This window comes from Aspergillus novofumigatus (assembly GCF_002847465.1).
Source record: "Aspergillus novofumigatus IBT 16806 chromosome Unknown P174scaffold_41, whole genome shotgun sequence".
In the NCBI taxonomy this organism is placed as follows: domain Eukaryota; kingdom Fungi; phylum Ascomycota; class Eurotiomycetes; order Eurotiales; family Aspergillaceae; genus Aspergillus; species Aspergillus novofumigatus.
In genome coordinates, this window is record NW_020194314.1 from 1 (window position 1) to 11,611 (window position 11,611).

Here is an 11,611-nt window from a genome sequence, read left to right on the forward strand (position 1 = left end):
ATTCCAATCAGTTGGATGGAGAGCACAATTCAGGCAAATGGACAAAACGCAATGATATTCAGGCGACGCGAGTTTGCCACAAATCCCAGAGCGCTTCCCCTCCATTGAAGCAGCATCCCGGAGGCCGTCCTCTCACGAGATATAGCTCTCGCACCAGGCTTCAGAATGCGAGTTGCATATTGACAGCAAGCTCGCAAGCAGGATCCGGCAAGTCAACCACAAGTATAGGTCCACGCCACTCCACTTTCACCTGACAGCTTTCAAGGTTTTACTCTTCCGCTGGCTGAGTATAGAGGAAGTTTGCATCAGCTTTGCCAACAGCTATCATCAAGACAAAGGCATGTGGACTGGAATTAGCCCATTCTTAAAAATGCTGTCTCCTCACGTAAAGGCGCTACCATCACAGTTCTTTGCAGATGCCATAGTCAACTCACAGGAAAAGAGCCTCTGGGCTCTCTCCAATGCGATCTCTCTTGAGGTCATCATCACTAGCTCAGGCATTTATAAGTTTCGCGGAGACGAGCATTGAGAGCAGACATGAGTTCTTGGACTGCGACTGCGAGATGACGGCTAAGGACCAGGCCGAGCTCCCCTACAATATTGCTTTTATAATCATTACCAACACAGCAGCAGATGATGACGCGGACACAAAGATCGTCCTCAACATTCAAAAAATCTCTCTATAATGCCGACGCAGCCCGGATTTTTGCAAACAGCTACGAAGACATCCTGCGGGAATTTGCTGATCGGCCAAACGATCCAGTGAATAGCAAATGGAAGTTCAGGCGATCCTTGTTGTCAAAGGCTATCGCGGGGGTCATGGTGGGTAAACAACAATTAAGAACCTCTGTATTGCCAAACCTGACTCGATGCAAGGTCCTGCCTTTAAAATGACCTGGATGAACACTATCACTTAAAGGGAGCTTTCGAGGCAACTTAACAGCATCGCATCGTCACTGCTAGCTCTAAAGTCGCCGTTTACCAAAATGCGATCATCAAGATTGGCGCTGTCTATGTCCCGCTTGACGGTGTGACTCCGCCCGTCCGTTTGGCTCACATGATCCAAGACTGCATGCCTGCAGCGGTCTTGATTAACATCTACCAGGGCGATAGTCGGGAATGTGGCACCTCAAGGAGCCGTGATTGAAGTATCCAACGTTGACGCGCCTATCAACTTCATTTTGCTTATTGTCCTGGGCGACAGCTACCGGACATTTCTCCTACATGCCATTCTATTCCAACAATGAAGGCCTTTGATCCCAAATACACAGTCACACCACATATGCTGGCGAGTTCACTAGACTGAAGTGGATGAGCTTCAGAGTCTGTTGAGGGTTTCCCTGGTGGAGGTTAGTCGGATCTCGCCAGATTCGCACTCTGGCTGAATGGGACACACGATTTTGCTTCCTTCTCCAACTTCCCGAGGATAACCTCACAGCAGGTCCAGATCCGATGGCGATTTCTGAGGTTTAACCAGGTATCCCGGTCTTCGTTCATTCCGTCTTCTGGCCTTGCTGCAGCTGCCTTGATTAGACGAATGAGATCCTTGTAGTTAGCCTGCCCGCCTGCTTGAGCAATGTTCTGTCGAAGTGAGTCTTGGTCAATCAATGGACAATCGTAGGCCAGACGTAATCTCCAAAAGTGATCAGGCAGGTCACGGGCAGCTCCACGAAATACGGCACTGGCAATGACTAGATCGATGATGGATGGCGAGGGAAGCATTTGCAGAATCCTATAACGGACATCCCATGGTAGACTTGAAAATGGATCTACAGCCGACAATTTTAGTGCACCCCCGTATACAATTGCATTTGTGGAGCCTGGGTTTGAACTCTTTGAGGCGGAGATGAGCTCAGAGATGTCGACTGGCTTCAAAGGGTCCACGACTAACCACTGAAAGGCGTCAGCTAATACTCTGATACAAGGGAGTTCGCCTTTAAACAACATAATTTAGGTCAACTTACCTCATACCCTGGCTCTGCTTCCCACTCTTGCGATTGAAAGTCTTCCGTACCACCATAGACTCTACTGTCCTCCCAGTCGATGGATTTCTCCATGTCATCCCCTAGTCGAGCCTGCATAGCGAGATACACCCCGCGCGGCTGTAATGGTGGCGAACTCGGATTCACAGTTTGATGTACAAGTTGAAGCATCTGCCAGCAGGTATCATGCAGAAAGAAGCCATCTATATTCGCCCACAGCCTTCCATCGCTACTCCCTGTGTTCTCGCCAGGAACCTCCAGTCCATACCACGGATCATAGCTGCCCTTGGGTTCATCAGTCACAGGCACTGACATGACGATGGGCACCTCTACAGCTGAACTTTTAATGACTTACATTTTCAGTGATATAGTACGCATCGTCATCATCCTGCATTTCATTATGCTTGTTACTCTGGGAACCCCTAGGACGCAGCATTCTCACTTCCTCCAGCCACTAGCAACAGTCAGGATAATATTCTCATGTGGATTGTTAACATACCAAGATATCCTTCTCAGATACCAAATCCCCGCTGTTAGTCACCCTGAGGATGCGCATAACACTAATCATTGTTCAACACGCGGCGGAAGAGTTCTCGTCCCCATCTTCTCCATCCCTCCTCGTCTTCAGCTTCTGGTCTCGGAGCCAGCCTCCGCAGTCACAGTCATCATCGTAGCAGAGGCTGAGGTCCTCGCTTCCACAAGCCGTGGAAGCCTTGCGGAGATCATAGCAGGACAGTGGCCCACCGCATATGTTGCAGTAGAAGGTGATTTTCCCATTATCACTGTGTTGTCAGCTGTAACAAACGCCAGACAGACAAGTGAGGGGAAGGTAAAAATGTGGGTTTTAACTGCGCTAATATTACTAAGAAAGATATGTGTCGATCGTAATGCGCCAAGTAAATCCCACGAACCAACGCAGAATACGAGGCACTAGCTAGTCCTGGTTGGTGGATGCGTTGCAATTGCTAACTTGAAATACGAGAGTCTAAGCTGATCCTGTAATAGAGCTAATGAAGGGATCGTGGCTATTTCAGTCTATCTCTAGAAACCCGCTGAGGAACAAATCAAAGCCCACAGAACCATCGTCTCCCCGTCAGATTTATTAGATATCTAGCCTACTAAACCCACGCCTCCAAGGCATACCCATTCCTGTACGCCAGCGCAGTCTGCGGCCCTCAGCGTCAATAACATAACCATATTCACATCGATCAAAGGAGACTTTGAACTGGTCACGGTAGAAAGCATCATACTTGTGATCCAAAGCATCCAGTAGATTGTGAACGGACCCATCCGGATGAAGCACACGTCCCATGGCTTGACGCAGGTCTTCCCCTGACACGACTTGAGGACGAGGAGAAGGCGTCAAGTCTGGAGATCACTTGGGTAATGTCAAAGCCCATGATGCGATGCTTATCTGCCTGGCCCTTCCGTGCGCTGGGGTGGAGATTGTTGATTTGATACGGGTCAGTCTGCGTTCATTAGCCTTCTTCAACGATACCATGGAATGGAAGACACGCGTGGGATCGTAGAGCTCATGCTCGTTGTTGCACCAGACCGAGTAGTAGAGGCTGTACTCATTACTAAGGATTCGCACCGCCTTGTAGGTGTATTTGGAACCGTCGGGATTCCTATGTAAATCAGACCACATCCTAGCTTGAAGAAGGGTACATATCAAGATTCGAAATGCCACCCTCCAACATAGCCTGTCCCCAGTACTCAACCGCTACATGCTCATGGAGCGTCCCTGTTGCATCAGCAATCCGCATTGCTGGTCCCATCGAAATCATCGCGGAGAGGCAACCCAGCTAGCCTGAACAACGTGGGTGGCAACATCGATATGCGTCGTGACGATATCCTGCTGCGCGCCCTCGGGGATACCAGGGCTACGAATGAAGAACGGCACGCGGATATCCTCATCAAAACTGCAGGTCTTGCCGGGGGGAAGGCGGTGTTGTCCGACGTGGAAGCCGTTGTTGGAGGTGAGATGATGTACGTGTTCTCGAGCTTGTCGCTTTGCTCTAACCGGGTGATGAGCTGATCTACCAGCTCGTCAACTCCCTGGAGTGCGCGCAGCCGCTGCCGTAGTAGTGATCGTTGTAGTCGACGACAGTCTGGTTCGATAGGGGAGATCATGGATCCAGCTTACCGCCGTTGGCTACTTGTCAGTAACTCTGTCAGTTAGGAATCAACTCTAACTCACCTTCTTAGGATGAATTAGGGAGTCCGCGGACCTTGGCGTCCGGGAACAGATGTTTGTGCGGTCCTCCGGGATAGGCTCATCCATCCACATGGGCCCGGCACCTCCTCCATACGTCCCGTTCATGTTGGAATGCGGGACGATGGGTGCGACAGCCAGGAAGAATGGCCGCTCGCCGTCTAAAGCGTCTTCCAAGAACCCCATGGCTTTCTCCCGGAGAACTTCGGTCGTGTGTCTACCGAGGTAACTGACAGGCGGATCATGGTTGCGCTGATACGTGCATTCATGTAGTCGTAGGTATATGGATCCAGGACGAAATCCGATCCATTGAAGCCGGAGACATGCAGACTGTCGTAGTTGTCGACCGAGTGGGCGTTTCATCAGCTTGCCGGTGTAGTAAGTATCGTACCCTGCCTGCTGCAGCCGCAGCTTGTATTTCCATGACGATCTCCCGGATGAGTTGCATGGAGCTGCCAGCAATGGGCCAGGTGTCACCCATAGACAGAAGCACGCCGATATTCAGTGAGAGGTAAGGTTGGTTGACTTCTGACAACGGCAGATATTCCACTGCAACCAAGGCGACTGGAGAATTGAGCTTAGATTGAGAACACAGGCGAAGAATGGGTGTGATTGGCGACCGCTGTCGATAACGACGCCGACTTGGAGAGATTCACTGAACCGGCCGCTACCTTGGCCGTGTGCATCTTCTGATCGAGCGAGGTGGACAAAAAGACAGGGGCTGCGAGCAGAAAACGCGACCGCTGATGGGGAGAAAGGCAGATTACGGAAAATAATGTTTTTTCTGCATGGTGAAGAAAAACTATATTGAGAATGGCATTTGTCTCCAGTCGTTCTAAGCTATCTATACCCAACAACAATACAATCATATCACATCCAAGTGTAACCCCCGGCCAATCCTCGCAGAACTCAATTATTCATCGGAATGCCAGGGAATCCTAGTGCTTATCCCCCTCCTGTTGGCCGTGCTGCCGGGTCGGCGATATAGTGGGGGCGCCGTTCTGATCCGACTGCATGTCCCGTCAATCATAATCATGGACTCATGCCACTGTCCCGCCACCTGCCGAAATTGGTGGGTCTGGCTTGGTCGAAGTTTGGGCTATTTTTGGTGTAGAATGATTGGCCGAATGCCTAGTATATGCTTGACGGGTAAGCATTCAGAAATGGAAACTAGCTCGGGTCCGAACAGACTGATCCCCTCCGCACGGTACAGACAGACCCCAGACTGGGATGCAGCTGTGGCTGCAGAGGCTCTGCGGAAATGTGCTGGGGATGCATGCAGAGACCACGTTTCTCAGTCTGGAGACCTATAACTCATTTCCATGGTCAATCTAGATGATGATCACAGGAGAAGCCGAGTGCTGTAGGTAGCAACTAGCATGCTCTTCTTGTGATTCACAACATACTAATAAGCTCTCTAGGAGTCTAGGCAGGGTAATTAATCCTTCCCGTGGACCCAGATGACCAAGACGCCACTGGTCTCTTGACCAGGGCAATTATACGAAGGATTAACTTCGGTGTACCAGTATGACTCGATATGAGAGGGTAGTCAGCTGTCCCGGTCAGACCGTCAGACAATGGGACCGGCGAAGTGAGCCATGATGACGGTCTGATTCCAAGTTATTCAATCGCTCAGAGGGGACGGTATAGATGTGGATATCATGGTAAGACGGGAATCAAAGAAACATTGGCAAAGTTGGGGTCATGCTTAAAGGCAGCAGTTTACCAACGAAAATCTCCAAGCTGCTCCCTCCATTCATTCATTCACTCTCCTTATTATGAACACTATAGATATATCTGTCCCTGATATCCTTAGTGTGGTCGACAATGGCGCAAGGCGGTCATTGGCATTGAGATAGATCAAGGCGATCTGTTTGACTTGTTTCAAAGAGCATGAACATCATGGTGTAAGGAATATTCGGAGCTGAGAGAATAATTGCGAGTAAAGATTGACGGCTGCATAATGAGCAAGAAAGATGAGCTGCGAGGCAAGATCATAGGCAAATCGGCCATGCGGAACAAACATCTGAAGTTCCTTGATCTATTCGGGATCTCCATCTTAAACGAGATTCGCCGTTTCTATCGTCGAGTGGTTCCAGATCCGCCTCAATCGGCCATGTTCCGTCCTTCTTTCTATTCGTTTCCGACCCAAGGTGCCCATTTGGTAACTTTGTTAGGGTTTCTCAGTATCCCATCAGGCCCACATCATAACCTGTTCCGGCTTCATCTCACAGATCGGTGGGCTTAGTGGCGTGTGCTTCAGAATCCTTTTGTAGATCTGTCCCAGATTTGTCATGCTGAAAAATTGAAAAATGCTTAATGAATATCTCTGGTCTGGGCATGATATATAAATGCGCACTGTTCTCCTGTATGCTTATCATACAACAACCAGCTTAATCAAATACCTTAGCTATCCTTCAAGTCTCCTCTCCACTCCCTAAAATTCCATACAACAATCTTCACCTACAATATGGCCTTCGCTACAACCAACGATGCCCGAGAGATCTACTATTAAGTGCACGGAAGCACCGGCCCGATACTGGTACTCGTCTCCGGCTATATGGGCATTGCCAGTTTGTGGCAACCGTTGATTGCTCGCTGAGCGCCAAGTACCGGTGCATTGCGCACGACTTCGTGGATATGGACGGTCATCGAAGCCTGAATCTCCGGAAACATATAACATTCCCAGCACGCTGCAGACCTCGACGCCGTGCTAAAGGCTGCCAAGATCAATGAGCCGGTTACCCTGGTCACTCATTCCATGGGCGGCAATATCGCCTCGGCTTATTATCTGAGGAATCCGACCAGAGTCTCCAAAATCATCTACACTGCAACCTATTATGATGGCAAGAGTGCGAAACAGTTTTTCCCATATGAGGGGCTCACCGCAGGAGTTGATGAGCTGTCAAAATGCGTCGACTTCTACACTATCATGGGGCTTGATCGGTCGATTGCCCTGGAAGCTGCAAAGTGGCCTGCGCATGGCCGCCGCAACAATGCAAGCTGCCTGGTGTCCTATGACATTGGCGATGGATACAACCGGATTACCGTCCCTACTCTGATTATTTATGGAGAGGATGACCGTACTGTTCCGGTGGAACAGGGTGTGCAGCCTAATGGTCGACAATATGCCAAATTCCCGGCTGGTGCTTCTCAAGAGCGTGGCCCACTTTTCCTGTCCGACAGAGGCACCAGAAGAAATGGAGAGATTGATTGATAGTTTTGTTGGGGCCTCTAGTTAAGCCCCTGTACTGCAGACGATATCATGGAATCTAGATCATGTGTTTTCCTATGCATTCTTGGTGGTTTGCAAGTATTAGGGATAGCATGTTTACTCAACTATTTACTGCCAACCTTGCTAGTCCACTGTCCAGCTATGGAAGGTATACTAGGCAGAGTATAATTATCAACTAGCCCTGTTCATATAAAGTAACACGGTGAATTCAAATGGGCCTCACTAAGTTGTCTCCATATCACCAGGTTTTCTTTGACATTGGAGTGGACGTCATCCTTTTTGTTCATCGGTCTGAGGCTGCTTAGCCCTAATCTATCAGTGGATGCCCAAATTAGACCATTTAATTTTGACCACCGGTAACTAACAATAATATTAAGATTGACAAATTTCAAGGCTGATGGGGCCGTGCATGCTTACCTTACTCAGCGTGTCAGCACTCGCGGTCCGAAACACCGGGAGCTTTGTAAGCCACGAAGGGATAGTTAACTATGATTATGATTACAGCGGGGTATTGAGTGCCTATATAGACTGGCTACCTTAGGCTTCATCAGAACGGCTATCCATCTCGTTAAGTAAGATTACATCCTCTCAAAATGGTCATCCCAACAAACAATGTCGCTTTCACTGCTCCCATAAATCCTCGCGGTGCCAATCCAATCCTCACCCGCAGTCAGATCTGGAATGGCTTACTCTCAAGATCCGCTCCGCAGAGACATTCGTTCCAGCCGGCATTCAGTCAACCTCAGTCCTCAGTGAATCTGTTGATGAAGCTGGAAATCCCGTCACCATCCGCGAAGTGGTTTTTCGTCAAGACCAGCGGAAAGTCAAGGAGACGGTGACGGCCCACAAAGACTCCCGGGTCGATTTTTTCAACCGGATGGGAGTAACATCAGTAACATTGTCAGTGAAGGTGCCGAGGGGAGCTGTATATGACCTATGTTTTTGAGTGGAGGCACCCAGGCGCTTCGGAGGAGGAACTGGCTGTGATGAGGGAGAGGGAAAAGATGATGAGCAAGGGGGCTGTTGAGGGTACAATTAGTGCCATGCGGAGCTCGCTCAAAAAGGGGAGATTTGATTTGCTTGAGTATTGAATCATTCCTGAGAACTCTTCAATAGGGAAATATATTTGCCCGATTTAGTAGCACAAGGACAATGTTATGATTGCTTAGAAAATCTAAGAAACCACAAAGAATTTCGAGAGAAGATCCCTATAAGCTTGAAACTATATCTGGAATAGTTGTAAGCATGATATCTAAAGTTATGCTTTAGTGACCGGTAAAGATGCCGCCTTTCCCTATAGAAACACGCCATTTTCTGTGGCCTAGATGACGAGCTCTCTGATGTATGTCAAACCAGGTCTCCACACATCCGGTGGGGTTGGCCGAGCATAGATCTGAGTTGGTGATCCTAGGGAGAGGCCAACATTATAGAGGTGATAATAAGGCTGTAATGTCCTCATTGAATCCTGGTGAATGATTGGCCATGGATGACTGGACCTGATAAGCAAGATTTCTGGCATCTTATGTAAAACGCAGGATGAGTTCATTCTGCATGACTATGTTAAATCCCTCCTATATATTTGCTTTTGTCGCTTAAGGTCGGCCTTTTTTACTGCATATGGACCTATTGTTGCCCATAAATCAACATACGACACTATTGTCTCTGCGCTGCGACAGAGTGATCAGTAATCATCTTACACGGATTTCTAGAGCATAAGAAACTGTAGAAATAGTAGCACAATGAGAACAGCCTTATGAGGAGCGCATTAATGTAAAGGACAAATATATACAGTCTATTGTAGTCACGTCTATCTCTCTCTAAGCCATGTGAATGTTGAAATTCAATGGGTCGTTACTTGGCGATCTCAACACCATTGGTGGCACTCAAGGAACAAAGTCAGCCTTGATCGGGGGAAATTAAGAAAGTAAGCGGACTGACCCAGAGCCTTCTTGATGTCACCGTAGATGGCGAATTGCCCAGCAGTGAGACACACCGATCATGAACAGACGAGTAGGAAGGCCAGCGAAGGATCCACGAAGACCCAGCTCGCCAGCAATCCTTGAATGAGACGGGAAACGGTGCTCTCACCGGGGAGACCCTTGGTCTTGTTGATCTTGGACAACATGGTATCAGCGGGCTGAGAGACAATGGCAGCAGCGAAACCGGCAATGAGACCGGATCCCAAGTTAACACCAGTCTGGGCGCTGTTGGACAGCTTGGACTTGTCAAGACGAGCAAAAACAGCCTCGGCGACCTTTTCATAAACCACAAACTTGGTCACTGTGTAGGGCACCCTGTATCATATCAGCTTATTGTTGAGTTTCTAATCGTACGTCAAGACCATGAAACGTACTGCTTCAAGAGGATAGGACCGAAACCACGGTAGAAAGCACCAATGCCCTCGTTCTTGAAAATCTTGCCGAAACCACCGATCAGACCATTTGCGAAGCCAGGTTGAGAGACAAGACGGATACGTGTAGCCTCGAGAGGACAGAGAGCGATAGAGGCGAAGAACTCGGCGGAGGCGGCCGAGACAGAGTAAACGGCAGTACGGTTCTGACGGGCCGTTTCGAGACCAAGAACGTTGATAGATCGCTGCTTAAAAAACTCATAACCACCGAATTTAAAAGCTCCCTGCATGAAGTAACCGGCGAAGGTTGGCCCGATGCCGGTCAAGAGAGCGCCAGCGCCCTCGTTTTGAATGACTTGACGGAAACCGCCAATCATACCACGGTTGTAGGTGGCAGGATCGAGCTGGATCCTAGTCTTGACACTGTGGGAGTGTCAGTAAGTCGCGAACATTGGGCACTAGAGCCGAAGCCGATGGATAAGCATACACATCAACTGGAGTGAAGGCACCATGGGTGACAGAACAGCAGACGGCACCGGCAAAAGCGAACCGAGAGTACAGGCTGAGGCCCTCAAGCTTCTTCTCGGGGGCGGCCGGGGCCACAACAGTGTGAGACGCAGCCATTGCGGCGGTGGTGGATGCGCGCGACACGAAGGACTGGGGATGGAAGAGGAACAGGTGTGTTTCTGATCTGGAAAAATGCGGGAGTAAAAATTTGAGGAGCAACTTGTTGAGCAGCTTGCGACTGCGGTCAGAGTCAGAACTAGGGGGAAGAGCGACCAGGCGTTTGAGGTGACCGGCGTTTTTGGCGTTTTAAGGCTCTTTTCGTTGGTTTCCGATTGTATTTAAAGGTGACCGCGCTCACGGACGCGCTTTAGGACTGTAGGAGACTAGAGATCTTACAAGACGGGTGCCCCTCTTCCCGTATCAACCGGCCAGATCTAGAAAGCTCTGACCTGCGACTGGCAGCCAGTTCAGCAAGGCCTCGGGTAAGTTAAGGCAAGGGCAAAGGTTTTGGATTCTATGTATAGATCACCATATAAATCAAGACCTTGATGAGCTCCTCAACACTATCTATATAATGAATATCAAACGCGCGCTAACCACACTTAAGAAGAGATTCCTCTATTTCTAGCCATATACTCTCCTGACCAATTTAATCGTCCTAACTCACCTAACGACGATAGCCTTGGGGTAGTAAATTTGATGGTCGATGAGAAGTGATGAAAAGCATAGTCAAGACCTTGCCGAGGTTTTCCACCTTACTAGATTTAGGTAGTAGGTTAAGCCCTCAACAGGGTCTCAAGAGGTCCTAGACCGGCCTCGACGAAGAGATGTTCAGTTGTCCAGCCATCGCCGACAAGGCGATGGTAAGCAATGATAGGAAGGTGATCAGTGGGCCGCCAATGGAAGTCGACGACCTTTAGAGTGTCACCCTTTGCCAAATCGTACTTGTAATCTTCGAGATCCTTGAAGCCTTCCTTAGCGGCGACTTTGTCTGCAACCTTGACGGCTTCAAAGTAGGCTTGCGGCCACCGCATAATGGCTTGCATGGGTTGCGCTGAGCCGTCCGGATCTGCGATAAAACATGTGCGAAACGCGTCGTGGCGCTAGTGCCTGATTGAATGCCCAGCCGAGGCCGATTGAGATTGAGGGAACCATGCATGTATATGCCAATAGTGCTACTGAATGTCTTCAAATCCAGGGGAAGTTGTTGTTGTTCCCAAGCGTACTCTCGTGTGATGGAAAGCGGCACTTGTCGTTCAAAACCATCCTCATCGCGGGAATGCGGAGATGGTGGCGTTGGAACCCGATGATAATCAACAGAG

The 11,611-nt window shown here is 49.3% G+C and overlaps 5 protein-coding genes across 5 annotated transcripts; 2 read left to right on the plus strand and 3 right to left on the minus strand.

The window, feature by feature from the left end:
- Window positions 1–1,285: 1,285 nt before the first annotated feature.
- Window positions 1,286–2,763, minus strand: P174DRAFT_446579 (uncharacterized protein; the record flags this gene model as incomplete). Its single annotated transcript, XM_024828602.1, has 4 exons — window positions 1,286–1,893; window positions 1,965–2,267; window positions 2,338–2,423; window positions 2,559–2,763. Coding segments are annotated over 4 exons (1,137 nt in total), but the record flags the coding sequence as incomplete, so codon positions are not given.
- Window positions 2,764–3,084: 321 nt separating this feature from the next.
- P174DRAFT_516631 (alkaline phosphatase-like protein) lies at window positions 3,085–5,521 on the minus strand (the record flags this gene model as incomplete). Its single annotated transcript, XM_024832362.1, has 11 exons — window positions 3,085–3,296; window positions 3,320–3,323; window positions 3,362–3,451; window positions 3,481–3,610; window positions 3,651–3,712; window positions 3,784–3,904; window positions 3,976–4,058; window positions 4,183–4,627; window positions 4,683–4,761; window positions 5,417–5,448; window positions 5,505–5,521. The coding sequence occupies 11 exons, from the start codon at window positions 5,519–5,521 to the stop codon at window positions 3,085–3,087; spliced, it is 1,275 nt and encodes a 424-aa protein (XP_024676798.1).
- A 639-nt stretch (window positions 5,522–6,160) lies between these two features.
- Window positions 6,161–7,414, plus strand: P174DRAFT_426187 (alpha/beta fold hydrolase; the record flags this gene model as incomplete). The annotated part of the gene is made up of 2 exons (XM_024825362.1): window positions 6,161–6,361; window positions 6,887–7,414. 2 exons carry the CDS (start codon window positions 6,161–6,163, stop codon window positions 7,412–7,414), a joined length of 729 nt encoding a protein of 242 aa, XP_024676799.1.
- A 591-nt stretch (window positions 7,415–8,005) lies between these two features.
- P174DRAFT_516632 (SRPBCC family protein) lies at window positions 8,006–8,523 on the plus strand (the record flags this gene model as incomplete). Its single annotated transcript, XM_024832363.1, has 3 exons — window positions 8,006–8,101; window positions 8,143–8,291; window positions 8,356–8,523. Exons 1-3 carry the CDS (start codon window positions 8,026–8,028, stop codon window positions 8,521–8,523), a joined length of 393 nt encoding a protein of 130 aa, XP_024676800.1. The 5' UTR covers window positions 8,006–8,025.
- Window positions 8,524–9,120: 597 nt separating this feature from the next.
- On the minus strand, window positions 9,121–10,369 carry P174DRAFT_446582 (mitochondrial carrier; the record flags this gene model as incomplete). The annotated part of the gene is made up of 4 exons (XM_024828603.1): window positions 9,786–10,369; window positions 9,510–9,726; window positions 9,426–9,477; window positions 9,121–9,152 (listed from the first exon to the last, which is right to left on the minus strand). Exons 1-4 carry the CDS (start codon window positions 10,157–10,159, stop codon window positions 9,121–9,123), a joined length of 675 nt encoding a protein of 224 aa, XP_024676801.1. The 5' UTR covers window positions 10,160–10,369.
- Window positions 10,370–11,611: the final 1,242 nt, after the last annotated feature.